We start from the raw sequence: 19139 nt of genomic DNA, 5'->3' as shown, positions 1-19139 counted from the left end.
TATGTTTCTATATACTTTGGTTTTCATATTTCTGCCACTGAATACCTCTAAGTCTGCTAAAAGTTGACCCATGGCTGCTGTGGGTCTTGAGTTCAGAAGGGAAAAGATCAAATACTTTCAAAAGAGAAAAGATCAAATATTAAAGCTATTCCAGAGACATACAGCCTAAGAAACAGCTGTTTTATACCCAGCACCTTGGATGCTCTGGCTTTTCCTAGAGCAAAGAGGAGTTGGCATCTGTCCTAAAGCTTTAGACATAGTCAGACTTAGTGAGTTTCAGGCCTCTTGTCAGTCCACAGATCAGTTTGCCAGATGGCCAGCCTGTTTGATGGAACAAAATAAACCATAAATGAAGGAAAGAGGTATTATTCTCCCTAAGTTTGTTTATTGCATAAATAACACTCTATCAGCAATATTGAAAATAAAATTCTGGCCAGGCATGGTGACTCATGCCTGTACTCCTAGCACTTTGGGAGGCCGAGGCAGGTGGATCACCTGAGGTCAGGAGTTTGATTTGAGACCAGCCTGGCTAACATTGTGAAACCCCATCTCTACTAAAAATTTTAAAATTAGCCAGATGTGGTGGTACATGCCTGTAATCCCAGCTACTTGGGAGTCTGAGGCAGGAGGATCACTTGAACCTAAGATGCAGAGGGCACAGTGAGCCGAGATTGCACCACTGCACTCCAGCCTGGGTGACAGAGCAAGACTCCATCTCAGAAAAACAAAATAAAGAAAATTATCCCATGGACAGATTCTGCCATCATTCTGACTTGTCTTATCCTGGATTTTCTATCAAATAAAGTCTCGAGAAAAAATTTAACTTTATTCGAAAATTCAATGCCAGGGAAGCAGGGGTGACAGAAAAGAGAAAGGAGGCAGAGAAGGGGAGTCAAAAATGAAGTGGTGTGTTACTAGACTGATTATCTTACCTAACTGACCATCGCTTGGTGTCAGGAGCAACTGATTGCTGATTCTCACAGGAAGGCTTCTAAAAACTGTGTGAACTACTGCGTGTTATGGCAGTTTATCCAGGAAGGGAGGGACGAGTAGGAAAGGAGAAGAGTTATCCACTGACTCCTGTCTCCCTTTGGTGGAGTCTCCCTTTAGAGGGCTAATATCTCCATACTTCTGAATTGTCCAGATATGGGCACTGAGCAAGTCCCATTGTGTCTCATGTCTCATTGGCAACAAGAAAGCCCAATCAGAAGCAGGGAGGTATGAGGCATGGTGATATGGTTTGGCTCTGTGTCCCCACCCAAATCTCATCTCAGATTGTAATTCTCACGTGTTAAAGGAGAGACCCAGAGGCAGGTGAGTGCATCATGGGGGCAGTTCCCCTATGCTGTTCTTGTGATAGTCAGTGATTTCTCACAAGATCTGATGGTTTTATAAGGGGCTCTTCCCACTTCACTCACCACTCTCTCTCACCTGCTGCCGTGTAAGACGTGCCTCTTCCCTTCCACTATGATTGTAAGTTTCCTGAGGCCTCCCCAGCCCTGTGGAACTCTGAGTCAATTAAACCTCTTTTCTTTATAAATTACCCAGTCTCAGGTATGTCTTTATAGCAGTGTGAAACCAGGCTAATACAAATGGCATGAGGTGAAGGCCGCTGGGTTGTGCTCTCAGAAAATTGGTTGCCACCTCAGCTGGGACAGATCCTAGGGCCACGAGCTGGGAGACAGGGGAGCCAAGATGGTCTGATACACTAACATCACAACTACTAACAATTTTATAAAGTGACTTGTTCCCATGCATGTATGTTTCGATGGTTGTAATTATTACACACACAAGAATGCAGTATTTTGCCCAACATAATGCCCCCAGCTATCTGTAGGTTGCTATACAGTTTGTAATTCTCATTATTCATAGCTGCATAGTTGCACCAGCACAGCCATGATCCACTCTAATGCTGTGTCAAATTGGTGGTCTATTGGCAGTCAGACATGTGAGGCACAATAGGCTTGACTCTAACACCAAATTCACTTAGCTGTGTAGAAGGATACAAGCAGGAATTATATTAGGCACAACAGCCTCATCTCTGCAGGAGGTTGCTACCGAAGGATACAATTTCAGCAACTATCCAAGAGTACAACTTAATTTGCTTCCTTGTCTGTCAAGCGTGGTATGTATGGGTAGCAAGAAATGAGAGCCAAGGTGCACACAGGTCACCTTGACACAAAGAAGCCTCAGCCTCAGTTTCCTGCCAATATTTTAAACTATTTTGGTCACACATGCCCAAGGCCACATGCCAACTCACAGGCCTCCAGTAGGGAACAGTTCTACAGTCAGCAATTTCCTAGTAGACACGACAGTCATCATCTTTTGCATTTACCTTAACTCTGTAGTGTCCAAGAAAACCATACTTCAAGGTCATTTTTCTCTCCAAGTACTCTGAACCAGGACCAATGTTAATCCTTTCTTTACAGTAATATTCCATCAAGTTGATTGATCATATTTACTTAACATTTTCCCCTTTGTTAGGATTTTTATCTGTTGTCACCCAATAAATAGTTACCAAACTAATATTCACTGCTATGAGCAAGATTTGCGTGCCTAGTCTAGCCATGAACTTGCCGAAATTCATCATTAGAATCATGGCAGATTGGATCAAGGCAGCAGTGGCCTTCTCCAGCCACATGGGCCTGAGCAAAGGCCATGCTTACTCCTGGCAGGCCTTGCCCCAGCTGCCTAGATATATTTCAGGACTAGGCTCTTCATAAATATCTCAGAACTCTGTATAGCAAAATAAGTACCTCTAATCAAAGCAAACATGACATCTAAAAGAGAAAATGTGATGTAATGTAAAGTCATAAAAATGCTGTAAGTTTGGGCCCATTTAGAGAAACAATCTCATGGAAGATTAAAAATTGTAAGAGAACATTTTTAAGCCTCCCTTTCAACTCCCTGAAGGAGTTCCAGGTGAGTCTATTGGGAGTGGACATGGGTTGAAGTTCCTTAGAAGAGCTGTGTGTCAGGAATTCACCAATTATGCATAGCAAAGAATGGGGGGATAATGAGAGAGTGGTTAACACCTACCAGGCCAGCCTTTGGAATCACTCATAACCTTCATGATCTGTTATTAGGTGAAACTACACAAGCTATGGATTGAACATATACATTTTCCTTTGTTCCCAAAGCTCCACTAAATAGGCAGAAGGGATAAAATACTACAACTGGCACAAGCCCACAAGGACAAAGATGGGGGCAGGAGACAAGAGCAGAGAGATGGGTCCATACAATTTTGGAATCTGTAAAATTACCCTGATCTATCTTTAGCTCCCCCTCACCAAAAAAAAAAAAAAAAATTGGAATCTGGAAACAGATGACTAAACTTCCAGTTGACTTAGCGAGTGTGCCGGAGGAAAAAGTAACCAGGTGTATAGAGTCTTTCTAAACTCACATCTCCAAATTATTAGTGCCTTTATTCTATGACTCCTTCAAAAAGGTTTCTGGTTATTGAGACATTTCCATTCTTGACCACAGTGGGGTTGGAGGTGTTCTACTGGTGTTTCCTTGGGAGTCGTGGGGATGACTTCCGACTCTCTGTTCACCCTCTCTTTCAGTGTTCCACTTCCTGTGGAGGTGGCTTTCAGAAGAGGACTGTCCATTGTGTGCCCTCAGAGAACAATAAAACTGAAGACCAAGACCAATGCCTGTGTGATCACGAACCCAGACCTCCAGAATTCAAAAAATGCAACCAGCAGGCCTGCAAGAAAAGTGCCGGTGGGTGAATGGGTTTGCTTGGGGAGAAAGAGATCTTTGCACAAACGTCATCCTGCATGATATAACTTGTAGATAGCTTTACATTTCTTTTACTCAACAGAAAATCTTAATGTTAAAGAGGTCAGCCGGTAACCCTGGGAACAAGCTATCTGATTTGGTGAGGTTTGAATCTTAACTTCTTGAGAGAGTATCTCATCCATTTTTCTTTTTTATTTTTTTAATTATTTTCTTTTTTAATTATTATTATTTATTGACTGTCATAAAATAGTCTCTCTAAGCCTGTTCACACTGATGTCATCCAACATGGATGAGAATTACTTCTATGCTTTCAAAGATGTCTTAAGAGATATCCCAGCCTTTCTCAGGAACCCAGTCACGTGTCAAATGGTCCTCTCTATAAATCTGGTACCACTATGTTAGGCCAGGTTCCCCAGAAGCAGGTTCTGGGGTGAAAGTGTGTGTGCAATGGGTTCATTAAGTATTTCCAGGGAAGATCATTAAGGGAGTGGAGGAAACCAGATGGAAAAGGGAGGAGACACAGCCAGGATGCCTTCTCAGGAACGTGAGTCCCAGCTTCAGACTGGTGCTCCAGGCAGCTCCAGAGCACAGGTTATACCCCCGAGCTGTCCACTCCTGAGCCAGCAAGCTGTACATTCACACTCCCACGCTCTTCAGCCATTGGACAGGGCCTACCCCAGGAGAAGTGAATTTGCAGGAGGCTCTCTGTGTGAGAGACAAAGGAGCTCCTACGGGCCGGGTAGGTTCCGCTATGATCTATAATGTCCATTCCACTGATTGTCTGGGCTTCATTGACATGTAAAATTTCTAAATTAAATTAAAAACAGAGAAGTGAGTACATTCAGTAGCTCATTAAAAGAAAAATTCGATAGCCCTTTGTGCCAGGAGAAAGGAGAGAAAGGCTAATGCCCATAATTTTGACTTGAGCAGCTGAGTAGATGAAGCTACCATGCACTGAGAAAGGAAGCCTAACAGGGGCTTTGGGAAAGAGAGAAGGTAGTGAGTTCTGTTTGGAACGTGTTTGTTAAGGAGTCTGTGAGTCATCTAGGTAGGGGTGTCCTGTGATTCGTTTGCTGTACAGGTGTGGAGGCCAGGAGAGAGATCTGGTCTGGAAATCCTGATCAAAATGCACTGAGCAAGGAAATGCTTTAGGTATGATTATCACAGGTAGCTTCTTACTGACTTGCACTTAAGGGTGGCTTTCATTGGCCTTACTTGAAATTCCAGAAGAAGTCACCTAGAGCTCATTTTCTGAGGTGTTATTCATGTCTTCCAGACTCTTGCTTCTCAAAATATGGTCCCTGGACAAGCTGAATTGGCATCTCCTGGGAATTTGAGGCTCTTGGGCCTCACTCTAGACCTACTGAACTAGAATCTTCATTTAACAAGATCCCTGGTGATTCACATGCACATCAAAGTTTGAGAAGCACCTTGTTCTAGACCAAGGGCCCAATCTGAGACTCTTTTCCTTTCATTTCATCTCTTTCTATGGTACCATACTTTAAACAGTTGAGGCTATAGAATCCCTTCTATGTTGTGTTATTTTTTATATAACTGAAGCAGCCACTTACTCTTGGTTGATCATGCCTAGTGTTAGGGCTTGTTATTTTGAATTATATGTAGGTTGTCTTCAACTGTCCTATGGCTGGACAATAAAATCTTCAATAATCAAAACAGGGTTAAGTGCATAGATTGTAGTTTTCATCTTGAAATCTCACACAGAATAAATGGCGACCAATAGTTGGCTGGCAATTGATGTGCTTAACAATGAATTCCATTCACTGACAAATATCAAGGCCACAAAAGTTAATTACTAGCTTCTTTTGAAGGCAGAGCCATGCCTACTCACATAGAAGGAAAATGAAAGAGGAGCTGTAAGAAATTCCTTGATTTAAGAAGCCAGCCACCCACCCTGACCCCTATAATTCTCTAAAATTCTTTGAAAATATTCATTCAATGCCCAGGTTCTTGTCAGTCAGCTTTCACAATAAACATAACATAATCCTAAGTATATTTTATAATATCAGGTATGAATTCACATAAGGTTTAGTTTTCTCTAGGTCATTTTACTTCTTTTAGAAACCATCTGAAGTTTTAATGACTTAAAATCTAAATTGGAACTACTATTTCCACATTAGTGCCTATGAAACCCTTTCCATGTATCCACGTGGAAAAAAAAAATCAAGGGAATTCATTTACCAACTATAAGTTTTATTCTCAGCATTACATTCATATTGATTAAAAAACAAAAGCAAAACCCTTAAGCCTACCATTCCTGGGGTTGTTTTGTTATTGTTGCTGGTGCTATTTTTAATTTGAGGAGGGGTAGAAAAGGCAAAAAAAAAAAAAAGAAAAGAAATAGAAAGAGTACTTAGATCCAGTGTTGATACAAATGAACATTTGAGTTGGCAAATGTTCTACTAAAGAATATTCTGCCAGATGAATAGGATCTCATTCATTCACTTATTCAACAAAATATTATTGATCACAAAATGTCTCAGAGAAGTGCTAAGAGCTGAGGAGAAAGACATGAGTAAAACACAGTTCTTGATCTCAAGGAACCCAAAGTCATGGAAACTGTATTTGTCAACAACATTGAAATTGTTTTCCAGGCTTCTTTGGTGAACAAAATATTATCCCCTGATAACACAGATGACAACAAAGATACAGGCATATAACTGTCCCTTTAAATTTTCAAATGTGGTTTCTGTTGAACCGGCAGAGGCAAACTGGGATCTCCCCTCCAAGTTGCCCATAATTATAAGCATTGTATGTACTTTGGAAGTGGAATCCAATTGACTGATGAACACAACAAGCCTTCATTCTTTCACAGCAATAGGAAGAACTGATGTAATTGAGCCCTGTCATCATGTTGGGCTCATGATCATCATCTAAATGAGTTGCTAAACATAGCTCTGGAACACAGACTGCCAATATAAGCCACTCTCATCTTCCACTCTTCCTTCTAGTCCTCTACTCTCAAAAAGGAGGGCCCCAGGACCTAGCATGTATCCAGACTCCAAGGACTATTGAAAAGCAAAGCTCTTGATCTCATGGTTTCCAAGAGCATGTGAGGATTCCAGGCTTGGTTGAGTCTCTTTCAGTCATTTAGGTATTGACCTAACCTGACAAGTGGGCCTCCTGTGTTGAGGAAAAAAGATGTTCTGGGCAGAGAAGACCTATTCATGTGATCTTCTCCTGCCCCATCACCAGTACACGAGATTCACTCTCTCAGAGACAAAGCTTGGGAGCTATTGAGACAACATTCAGTTTCCAGCGGCACCATCTATATGCCAGCTGTGTGATGTTGGGTCGATTGCTAAGCTTCTGTGGAACCCTCAGTTATTAAAAGAATAGATGCGCCCACATCTATTGATTTCTGTGACAATCAAATGGTATAGTATATGTCAAACATTGCCTAGTATGTGATATATGCTTAATAATTTGTGTCTGTGTTTTTTCTACTTTCATGGAGGAAGGCGTGTATTAGCTTCCTGGGCTACAAGCACAAATATTCATGCTGCCATAACAAACTGTAATAAACTAGGTGACTAAAGACAACAGAAATCTATTCTCTCACAGTTCTGGAGGCTAGAAGTCCAAAATCAAGGTATTGGTAGGGCCACACTCATTCTCCTGGCTTTTGGTGGTTGCCAGCCATCACTGACATTCCTCGGCTTACAGAAACTGAATTCCAGTCTCTGCCTCTATTACCACATGGCTGTCTTTCCTCTCTGTGTCTGTGTCTCAGCACAGCTTTTCCTCCTCTGTTTGTGTGTCTCTGTGTCTCTTCTCCTCTTTTTATAAGGACACCACTCAGGTTGGATGAAGGGCCCACCCTAGTTCATAGTGACCTCATCTTAATTGACATCATAATTCTATCTGCCAAGATCTTATTTCCAAATCAGATCACAGTCACAGATACAAAGGGTGAGGACTTCAACGCTGGGGTACATTTCAAAGGATACAGTTCAACCCACAACCAGGGTAAAGACTTTGGGGGCCTCCTAGAGGTCCTTTTTCTAATGGCAGATACCTTTGAGAACTCGCACTTTAGCCCTTAGCACACTCCATTTACAGAGCAGTTCAAGAGAGGGTATGGTGCGGTGCCCGAGTGTGTAGTACAATAATGCCTGTTTGGACATGGAGACAGAGGGGACTCATGTGGGTCAGCGCTGCCAGAAGAAGCTTTGTGGAACGGTGGCTGTCAGCTGAGCCTCCACCCTTCCTGTCTTTCTCCTCCTGGGCAACGGCCCCAGAGCACTCACAGACTCACAGCGACAAGATTGTGGGGCAAAGAGCTGCCCCTCCTGTGCTCTCTCCAGCCTCCATCCACAGAGACTTCAGGAGAGGCTGGCAAAGAAACTGGGGCGGCTGTGTGGTGCTTGGACTACCCTGCCAGGGGGCTTCCCAGAGCCCAGGAAGGAAGCCTTGCCTTGTTCCGATCAGCAACGCACACAATGCACGGCCCAGGTCCCATGAACAACACCCTCGGCTCTGCTGGGACACGGGAGATGAAGAACTCGAGGGATATTCCACAAGAGATATGCTTGGTCAAAACATGTACTCTCTGAAGTTGAATTTTGAGGAGGAAATTTAAAACAAAAAGAAAAACAAGCCCAGGCTCACACCTGTAATCCTAGCACTTTGGGAGGCCGAGGCAGGCAGATCATTCAAGGTCAGGAGTTCAAGACCAGCCTGACCAACATGGTGAAACCCAGTCTCTACTAAATATACAAAAAAAAAAAAAAAAAAAAAAGTAGCTGGACGTGGTGGTACATGCCTGTAGTCCCAGCTACTCAGGAGATTGAGGCAGGAGAATTGCTTGAACCCAGGAGGCAGAGGTTGCAGTGAGCCGACATTACACCACTGCACTCCAGCCTGGGCAACAGAGGGAGCCATCTCAAAAAACAAAAACATGTACTCTCTCTGAAACTTCCAAGGGTGTCAGGCAATTTCCTGTGGGGTTTTAAGAGAGATGGGGTTTTTATAAGAGGCTAAAAGCAGAGCCCTGAAGAAGGAAAGATGAAGACTCAGGTTTTGGATTCTAGGAGCATTATATGTTACCGATTCCTAAGGGCACTTAAAACTTGAGCCCCAAACGGGACTCTAGAAGCTAACAGAAGACTTTCATTTGTTCACAAAAATAAGGCACAGTTAAGAGAATAAGGAGTTCTGAGGAGATAAAAAGAACTTTTTGCCTTTATAATCTGAAGGGGGAAAAAGCATAGAGACGCAAAGATATTGTCACACATTTGGGGTGGAGAGGATCTTATTTCCATTTCTACTTTTCCTGACTCTTCCATTTACAAAGGATAGCGGCCTGTTTATGAAAGTGCTTTTCTTCAGAACTATGAAAATCTTTTCTCTGTAAAGGAGAAAGAAAGACGAGAGCTCCAAAAGGCACTCAAGGCAAGCTTAAAACAATTTCACTTTCTAGAAAAAAAATATCTAATTGAATTCTTTACAGACCCAGAAGCTGTGGGCCGGTGCCCTCTGAGAACCACCTGCCACGAGTGTGTGGGGTGGTCCCTGGGCAACCCACTCTCGTTCCCTGACTCATGTGTGGGAAAAGCAAGGCCAAGAAAATTAAGGGACACACTTACCCAGAGCTAGTTAGAGGAGAACAAGGGTTAGAACTCAGGTGACTAATTGTATACTTACTCTGGGAATTATTTGTACATGTCTTCTGCCTTCATCTCCGTGGTAAAGTTCTGCAGGGCAGAGATCACAGTTTATATGTCTGTATACCTCACTCACGCTGGAAGCATTGGTTTGTTGTTTTTTTTTTTTTTTTTTTTTTGAGATGGAGTTTCACTCTTCTTGCCCAGGCTGGGTGCAATGGCACGATCTCAGCTCACTGCAACCTCCACCTTCCGATTTCAAGCGATTCTCCTGCCTCAGCCTCCCGAGTAGCTGGGATTGCAGGAGCCCACCACCATGCCCAGCTAATTTTTGTATTTTTGGTAGAGACAGGGTTTCGCCATGTTGGCCAGGCTAGTCTCGAATTCTTGACCTCGTGATCCACCTGCCTCGGTCTCCCAAAGTGCTGGGATTACAGGCGTGAACCACTGCGCCCATCCTGGAAGCATCAGTTATTTTGCTGACTGGTTGTTGGCTTGACACTCTGAATAGTATGATTGATGAGAGCATGAGCTCTAGAGTTAAGACTACCTGTGTTCAGATCTGGCCCTGCTATTTATCAGCTGGACAGCCTTATACAAGTTCTTCACTACTTGAGGCCCTACTTTAGTCATTTGTGAAATGGAAAAAATACTTGTCTGCTAGTAGCACTGTAAAGATTAAATGTAGTGAAGCATGGAAAACACTGCGTCCAACTATTTCCATAGCAATATTGCATAGCAAAGCACCCTGACACTCAGGGGTTTAAAACTACAGTCATGTATTTTTTTTTTTTAATTTCAATAGTTTTGGGGGTACCAAAGTAGTTGTGGGGGATAACCAAAACCCACATTCCTTAGTGGTGATTTCTGAAATTTTAGTGCACCCATCAGCCAAGCAGTGTATACTATACCCAATGTGTAGTCTTTTATTCCTTACCACCCCCAAGTTTCCTCCCTGGGTCCCCTGGGGCCATTATATCATTCTTATGCCTTTGAGTCCTCATAGCTTAGCTCCCACTTATAAATGAGAAAATATATTTGGTTTTCCATTCCTAAAGTTAATTCACTTAGAATAATGGCCTCCAGCTTCACCCAAGCTGCTGCAAAAGACATTATTTCATTCCTTTTTTTTTTTTCTTTTTTTTGGTTGAGTAGTATTCCCTGGGGTATATATACCACATTTTCATGTATCCACTCATTGGTTGATGGGCCCTTAGGTTGGTTCCATGTCTTTGCAATTGTGAATTATGCTGCTAGAAACATGTGTGTGTGTGTTTTTCATATAATGCACAGTCATGTATTTTTTGCTGAGCATCTATAGGTCAGCCAAGGTTCAGGTGATTGAGCTGGGCTTTGGTTGGCCTTGGCTACTAACTGTAGGTTGAGTCTAGGTCTGCACCATGTGTCTCTTATCACCCTCGGTGGCTACACAAGCCAGGTTCTTCTTATGGTGACAACAGAAGCTCATCAGGGAAGGCTTGTCCTCCTGCACATTCCAAGTCACTACACAGATCGTGTCTACCAGCATCCCATGGTCTAAAGCAAGTCACAGAGCTGAACCCAAAGGCAAGTAGGTGGGAAGGATTCTCCACCCACCAGGCAGCCATGGCAAGGTGGGAATGTTCTGTATAACACAATTACATGGGAGTGAAGAACTGTGACTGATAGTTCAGTCTAGCATAAACGCTTTGCACAGTGTCTGAAACATAATAAACATTCAGTAGATACCACCTATTATGAATTGTTATGGCTCCTTTCTTGGTAGACATATAAAGTCTTACGTTAATAGAAGTTGTGCTTGTGTATCTACAAAGGATAATCTTTGGACTTTTTTTCTTATTCTTTTTCTCTTTCCACAGATTTACTTTGCACCAAGGACAAGCTGTCAGCCAGTTTCTGCCAGACACTGAAAGCCATGAAGAAATGTTCTGTGCCCACCGTGAGGGCTCAGTGCTGCTTCTCGTGTCCCCAGACACACATCACCCACAGCCAAAGGCAAAGAAGGCAACGGTTGCCCCAAAAACCCAAAGCACTCTAAGCCCAAAAGGAAGCCACCTTCCACCAGACTGCAGCAGCCTGCTGACCGTGACATGCTTTAGCTCTGGGAGCTGCTTCATTGAGGTTTTGCTTCATATATTTCAGGTTCAGCTTTGGGTCCTAGTGAAACAAAATCCATTGTGTTCCTCTAGCCACAAAATGTCCCTCACAGGAGGCCTAGGCTGCCGTACTTGCTGCTCCCTGATAGGAAGGTGAAATAGCTAGGAGAATCAGGCAGCTCCTGGTATCGGCTCCTGGGAAAGGTGCTAGGTTACAGATTTGTGAAATGTTGTATTTTTGTTCTCCCTTGAAGATAAAAACAAAGAGACTAGTTTTCTCCCCGACTACCTCAAGAGTATCAGGCAACAGAGCCACCCTTACCCAGGGGACAAATAATCTTCTTAATTTATCTTGATGAATACGTTTCTTTTTTTTTTTATTTCCTCCCTGCCTGGGGCAGCTGCTATTTGAAATGTCACAGTGGAGCTTTAGGAACATTCCTTTAATTTATGCAGGCAGAGGACTGCTTTCTTCACCCCATGTTCCACTAGGGCAGGAAGAGAAAGTGCTTGTTACACCCCTCAGTCTCTTCATCCCTGTAGGGCTCCACATCTGGGCTGCTTAGAGTCTCCTGCCAACCTCAAGACACTAGACTAAGAGGAAACAGGCATAAGAAACATAGCCGAAGGGATTTAGGTCACTTACAGAGAAAACACTTCTGGCTTGAAGAGCATTTCTGTGAAAACTCTTAAAAAGCAAATGAGCAGAAATCAATTTCTTACTATTATAGAAAAGGAACTGTGGGCCTTTATTCTTCCCACTTTTCTGGCAAATACACGCTCCTTCGCAGAAGGGAAAATGAGTCTTCCTGGCTGATTTCCTCTCTTCTGTACAGTCCATACAGGAAGCCTGAGCTCAGGTCCCACCATCGTCTTGCTGCAGGGAGTGTATAAGCTAAGACCGCTACGACCAGCTCTAGGGCTGCCACCTGTCCTCACCTCCCCTCGGTTGGAAAATGGAGGTTCCCTATGAAAATATTGCAAAGAGCCAGGTAAATTGTACTAAGTACAAGAACATAGTGCAAACTTCTAATCTAGAGAAAAAAAAAAACATTTCTAAACAGTAAGGTGAAGAGGATCTACTTCTCAGTGTACCCAATATGTCTTATTGGACAAGTATTTTTTCCATTTCACAAATGAAAGTCGTAAAGGTGTTTCACCTTGAGGAGAACAGGTGAATCAGGAAGTCCAAGGAAACTGAAATAAAAGTTAGAATCCTTGTTCTGGATGTTCCTACCTCCCACCAGAAGTCAAAGTAGGCTTGGTCTCATATTCAGAGCAAATTTCTAGACAAAGTGATTTCTAAGGGAAGGTACTTACACGAACTGAACCCAGAGAAAGAGGGTAAGTGGGTGGGTGGAGGGGCATAAGCCTTAAAAGGAAGAAGATCTCAGAACCAATTCTTGGCAGGGAGAAAGGCAAGGATGTGGCCTTCATGTGATGGGCAGCATATTTTCTGACTCATGCACAGATACACTTAATACTCCCCATGGAACACAGTGTCCTCTGTCTCCCTTTACCTATCCGTTCAGCAGAATGGTGCTATTTAAAAATGGTGCTAATATCTAGATGGTGGCAGAACTAATGTAAACATAGATAGGCATACAAATGGGTAAGTGTATGTGAAACTCTCCATATAGCTATTCTGTTAAACATGTAATGGTGTTGCTGTCCAATGCCAATTTTATTGCTTGGGTACCTTGAATTTAAGATTTAATAGTATGTGCTTTTTATTTTTTTCCAAGCCATTAATATGTATTACTCTCATGAATTCCTGTGGAAAATAAAACAGTGGGATTGGGATGAAATTCAAGATAGACCAGAAACAGGAGGAAAGTAGAAATGTTTACCTAAAGCCAGAGAATTTATTTCTAGATGATAATTACATTATTGTATTCTCTGCCTTTAAACGTAAACATTGCTGGCCAATAGCAATCTCTGGTGAATAATGGTTTTCGAGGATAGGAGACAAATTGTTAGTGACATGAATGGAGAAGAATCTGATATTTACTAATGAGGCAGTTTGCAAAGACTGTCCCTGAAGTGTAGTGTAGGCTTTCAGGGGGATTCATTTAGTACGCTAGATTGATTTAACCTGGTACTGTACTAGCATAGGGTCAAATACGTGTCATCAGAGACCTGGATATGACCAGGCTTACAAAACTCAGGAACAAACTCAGATTCCTACTGACCTCAACCAACTAAACTAGGCCAAATTTCTCAGCATACAAAATGGACCAAGTTATTTACAACCCACGTGGTGAAGAAGATGGTAGACGTGTGGAGAGAGTTTGGCCAGGTGCTCCATTCTAGGTCTTTTTCCAGTTTCTCAAAGGCAGAAAATTGGCTCCTAATTATTTGCCATGGATATCTGCTTCCTGTACTGGAGCTATGTTGTGAGACAGCTGTGTGATGTCCATCATTCTTGACTCCAGAATGAAGACAGGGCTCGCTGTTTTCTGTCCTGATGGTATCATCTGTTGCCTTGGCGATCACTCAGTGATGAGTCGTCAGTATTTTGACAGGTCCCAGTGCTTGCTGTACAAGAGGGGACTCAGATCAACAGGAAGACTCTGAAGGCAGGAACCTGCATGGTGTCTTCACATCTTTGATACTTGGGTGCTAACATGAAGCAGAGTTGTTGGTTTACTTTATCTAGGCCCTTCTTTCTTCTCACCTGGAACAAGCAACTGAGAAGTGTATCAGGAGACACTGGATACATATCTCTATGAAATCGGGCCATCGCAGGGCCTGGTACTTAACTGCATTAACGTTCTAAAACCCAGTTTGGTTTACATTGTCTCTCACAGTAGTATATTTAGCTCTTCTTTGGACAGTTGTGGGTTAATATAATTCTTTAACATAAAAATGTAATTAAACACACCACGAGAGAACAATATTCCAGGAGACCTAATAGTGATTACTTTCTTCAATCAGGAAATCGTTTCAGTGCCTCCTTTGTAGGAATGCTTTGTTTTCTGATGGCTTTTCTTAAAGAAGAGCACACCGCCGTCCAGTCTCCTGAGACAGCCACGTCTCCGCTGACATCCCACTGTGATGCTTTCAGATAGTCAGTGAATGTTTCTGATAACCTTCATCTAGTATCTGAAACACAATGTGAGGGATGATATCGTTTTCGATAATAACACCCCATTCAGTTGACTAAAATCTTCCAAACTCTGAAAGCTGCACACTGCTACTCCAGTGAGTGCAGGTCTTAGCTCTTCTGCTTTCTGACTTCAAGATAAATCTCTGGGACGATGTATCTGGTGCTCAGTCCGCAGTGATTCACTTTTGAAGGAGAGGCCACATGACATGAACTGCCTGGTGTTACAACCTCGCTAACATATTTGATGCTACTCCTGTTGTCTGTACTGCTAATTCAAGTATTATTCTAAGTTATGTTATTAAAAAAAACATGGTGGGTAAAGCACAATCCTACCCGTCATTGTCCTCCAAAATAATTGTATGACATGCACGGCCCAGCCCGTTGCCCTCCCTGCATCTCTGTGCTGCTTTGCCATTTTCCCTTCTACCCAGCCTCCTCAAGGGGTACCTTGGTGGGTATCTCAGTACTTAAAACCAGATTGTAATCATAGCCTCCCTTTGTGTGGCATCAATAAATGGCCAAACTCATTGATGTTTCTGTGTGATTCCTTTACCCCTGCTGTGAAACTCCCACCACCCACCAGTGTTACTACGGATTTTAGCAACCTGGGGAAGGATGCTGTCAATTTCTTCCTCCCACACTCTTTCCAGATTCTCTCCTACCCTACCCCTAGATCAATACATCATCAGATGAGTCACATCCCAGGTGAGCCGGTCTCTTCTCAGGAATGTGCAACAACTGCCACAGTCATATGATAATGCCATGATAATCTGAAGTGATGCCTAAAATTCCCCAAAACACTGAATTCAACATATTCATGCTGCTCACAGCATAACCTACTCTTTCATCTCTCCAAAGCATAGGCTTAATGCTTAAGAGAAAATGACCCATCTCTAGGGGAATTTGCTTTGGGAATTCAATCCTTATTCAAAGATGGGTGCACAGCTCAGTAAATGCAACTAGCAAAAGCAGAATTTGTACATACAGCGATCGAGTCTATTCACAAGGAATAAACAAAACCATAGAGGTAGTGAAGAGCCAGGCCTCTTCAGGTGATCCCTAGGATGTTTGAGGGCATGAATGGGAGTAGCAGGAAATGTAGTTTTGGTCAAGAAGGCATCGCGGAGAGCCATGGATACTTCCCTGATTATACCTTAAAAATTATTCTATCTGTGACTATGAGATCTTGCTAATACTGCAAGATCAAAGCCCAGCTCAAATGCTACTTCCCCTGGGACACCTACCCTGACCCTGCCAGAAAGACAGGGTCTGTTTTCCACTATACCCTGCTCCCACTATACTAGGTATATTTTCCACTGGAAAAGTAGCTCTTAATCAGGGGTGATTTTTGTTCCCCAGAGGATCTTTGACAATGTCTGGAGACATTTTTGTTTTCCACAATTGGGCAGTGGGAGAGGGAGGGAGTGCTACTGGCATCTAGTGAACAGAGGCCCAGAATGTTGCTGAACATTCTATGGGACGACATTCCCTCAACAACAAAGAATTGTCTGGCTCATAATGTCAACAGTTCCAAAGTTGAAAAATCCTGCACTAAAACAATTATCACCTTGTAGTGAGTAGCAGGGGATCTTGGTTGAGTAAAACCAGACTTTCACCAAAATTCAGACTTCTCAAAAGGACTGATGAGGTTAGTCAGAAAACCTCAAAAGAACTAAAAAATGCATCAGGGTTCAAAGCACACCAGCTTGATTAAAGAATCTTGATGTTGAAGGGGATACATGATAATGAGCACAGCTCAAAAGAGTCTTAAACCAGCCCCTGGGGACAAAGATGTTTCGATCCTAGAGCTATGGCAATAAATCAAAAGCAAGCAAACTGGAAAACTGGCATGTTAGGAGTTTGAATTAATCATCCTCCTCTAATTGAGATTTCTAATCAAACAGAAGAGACATAATCAGCCAGATCAAAATATCAGCTTCAGTGGTGGTGAAGCTGGCTTGGAGAGCATGTCTTGGGTGCAAATGGAAAAAAAGTTTTCCTACCCTTCACATCTGCATCCCTGCATGGGAAGCAGCTGGAGATCTGCAGGCCTCCCTCCAGTGGTTCTCTGAGCTCCAGGCTTCAAGCTCAAGAGAGATGGGGATGGAGTAGAAAGAAACAGAGAGAAATGGACCATTCAACCTATTAACCTCGGTTACTAGGAGTCTCATGGCCATCAAACTTTCACCAACAGCAGCACCCTCTCCTACCCTGGGAGAAGCATGTAAAACGGTTATCATAAAGACCCCAAAGGGATATCTCAGTACTATCCACTCTGGAAGTGGAGGTTTCATGCCCCTATGGGAAAGAGGTAAGATTAGCATGAAGGAAAAATCAGGTAGAGGAAACACTGATTAAAAACTATCACATGGGCTGGACACAGTGACTCATGCCTATAATCCCAGCACTTGAAGGCCGAGGTGGGAGGATCACTCCAGACCAGGAGTTCAGGACCAGCCTTGGCAACGTGGTGAGATCCCATCTCTGAAAAAAAAAAAAAGAAAAAAATGAATTAGCTGGGTGTGGTAGTGTCCACCAGTAATCCCAGCATGTTGGGAGGCCAAGGTGGGAGGATCCCTTGAAGCCAGTTTGAAACCATCATAGGTAACATAGTAAGACCTTGTCTCTACAATAAATATATATATATATTTAATTAGCTGGATGTGGTGTTGCATCCCTGTAGTCCTAGCTACTTGGGAGGCTGAGGCAGGAGGATTGCTTGAGCCTGTTAGAGGCTATAGTAAGCTATGATCAGGCAACTACTGCTCTTCAGCCTGGGCAACAGAGCAACATCCTGTCTCAAAAAAGAAAGAAGTATCAAATTTCAAGTTCTAAATACAATAGATCCTCATTATTTGCAGATCCATATTTGCAAATGTACCTACTTGATAAAATGTATTTGTAGCAGCACTTCTGCGGACATGCACAGAGTAGTGAAAAATTCCAGTCATCCTTATACATATGTTCATAGCTGGGTTCCGATGATAAGATACTTTGCATTCCTTTTTTGCTTTTTCTTTTCTTTTTTTTTTTTTCGTGACAGAGTCTTGCTCTGTCGCCCAGGCTGGTGTGCTGTGGCACAATGTCAGCTCACTGCAACCTCCACCTCCCTGGTTCAAGCAATTATCCTGCCTCAGCCTCCTGAGTAACTGGGGTTACAGGCACAAGCCACCACGCCCAGCTAATGTTTGTATTTTTAGTAGAGACGGGGTTTCACTGTGTTGGCCAGGCTGGCCTTGAACTCTTGACCTCAAGTGATCTGCCTGCCTTGGCCTCCCAAAGTGCTGTGATTATAGGCATGAACCACCACACCCAGCCTTTTGCCTTCCTTTTCAAGGCCTGTTTAGTGCCATGTCTTTTGCATGTTTGTTTTGGTGATTTTTCTATTTCAAATGGCCCTCAGCTGCAGGGCTACAATGCTGTCTGATGTTTTGAAGCACAAGAAGGCTGTGATGTGCACACTAAAGTTTGAGAGCCCTTGGGTTAGAGTGATTTCCACAGAATATGGTGTTATATAACCGTGGCGTTTAGAGGTGAAGCAGTCATAATGTGTTCTTTTATTATTGGCCTGCAAGAAGTATGGTACCTGTCCAAAAAGCCTCTACAAGAATGTTCATTACAGCTTTATTCAGAATCATCAAAAACTGGAAACATATCTGGCATCCATCAACAGACAAATGAATAAACAAACTGATATATTTATTCAGTGGAATATCACTCAGCAATAAAAAGGAATAAACTATTGATACAATAAAATGAAAAAAATCTCAAAACCTTATGCTGAGTGCAAGAAGCTTTACCCAAAAGAGTACCTACTATATAATTCTTTTTTTGTTATTATTGAAAAGAGGCAAAATCAGTCTACAGTGGAAAAAATTAAGAACAGTGGTTGCCTCTAGGGGTTGGGTGGGGCTGAGGGTTGACTTGGAGGGGTGTATGGGACATTCTCAGGCTTCACCCCCAGAATTTCTGATTCAGAACCAAGAATTTGCATTTCTAATAAGTTCCCAGGTGATATTGATACAACCATTCTGAAGAATCACACTTTGAGAACCACAGCTCTAACATAAGCTCTTTGATTGAAGCAGCAGACACCTCTGGTGCCCATGTCACATTCCCAAAGGCCCATTTAAGTTCTGTATGTGCTCAAAGTCCCCTTGCTTCAAGCGCATGCATGCATCTGTCTGCCTTCTGTTCCAGAGCACCCTCACATATGCACAGCTCTGAAGTGCGAAGGAGTTAAGACCACTGGACCTCTCATCCTTCAGATGCACCAATCTGGGAGGATTCTGCATGCTTTGTATGAGGTCCCAGCATTGTTAAGCCCCAGTTGCCCACAACAGCAAGCTTTATAATACACCCCCAGGTTTGTCCTTTCTCCTTCCCATCTCACCCTTCCTACTCTCTTGCTTTTATTTCCTGAGATCACCTCCTAAATAAACTATTTGCATCCAAGTCCTTGTCTCAGGTTTTGCTTTGGGGAAGTAAGATAACTGGGTGGATGTTGGGAAATGAAAGTACACTGAATATGAGTACAAGGGAAGTGTATGATTCTGTTCTCATGCT

At 42.8% G+C, this 19139-nt stretch overlaps 1 protein-coding gene across 2 annotated transcripts in view; it reads left to right on the top strand.

The window, feature by feature from the left end:
* Positions 1-12846, top strand: part of ADAMTS12 (ADAM metallopeptidase with thrombospondin type 1 motif 12) — a 366676-nt gene extending 353830 nt beyond the window's left edge. For both annotated transcript variants that reach the window (XM_025389155.1, XM_025389156.1), the window contains 2 exons: positions 3567-3726; positions 11228-12846. In XM_025389155.1, coding sequence (XP_025244940.1) covers positions 3567-3726; positions 11228-11406 — 339 coding nt within the window. In that variant the 3' untranslated portion in view covers positions 11407-12846. The remainder of the gene's footprint in view (positions 1-3566; positions 3727-11227) is intronic.
* Positions 12847-19139: the final 6293 nt, after the last annotated feature.

Source organism: Theropithecus gelada, chromosome 6, assembly GCF_003255815.1.
Source record: "Theropithecus gelada isolate Dixy chromosome 6, Tgel_1.0, whole genome shotgun sequence".
NCBI lineage: Eukaryota > Metazoa > Chordata > Mammalia > Primates > Cercopithecidae > Theropithecus > Theropithecus gelada.
Note: the sequence above shows the minus strand (reverse complement) of the source record. Positions and strands in the feature narration are given on the sequence as shown.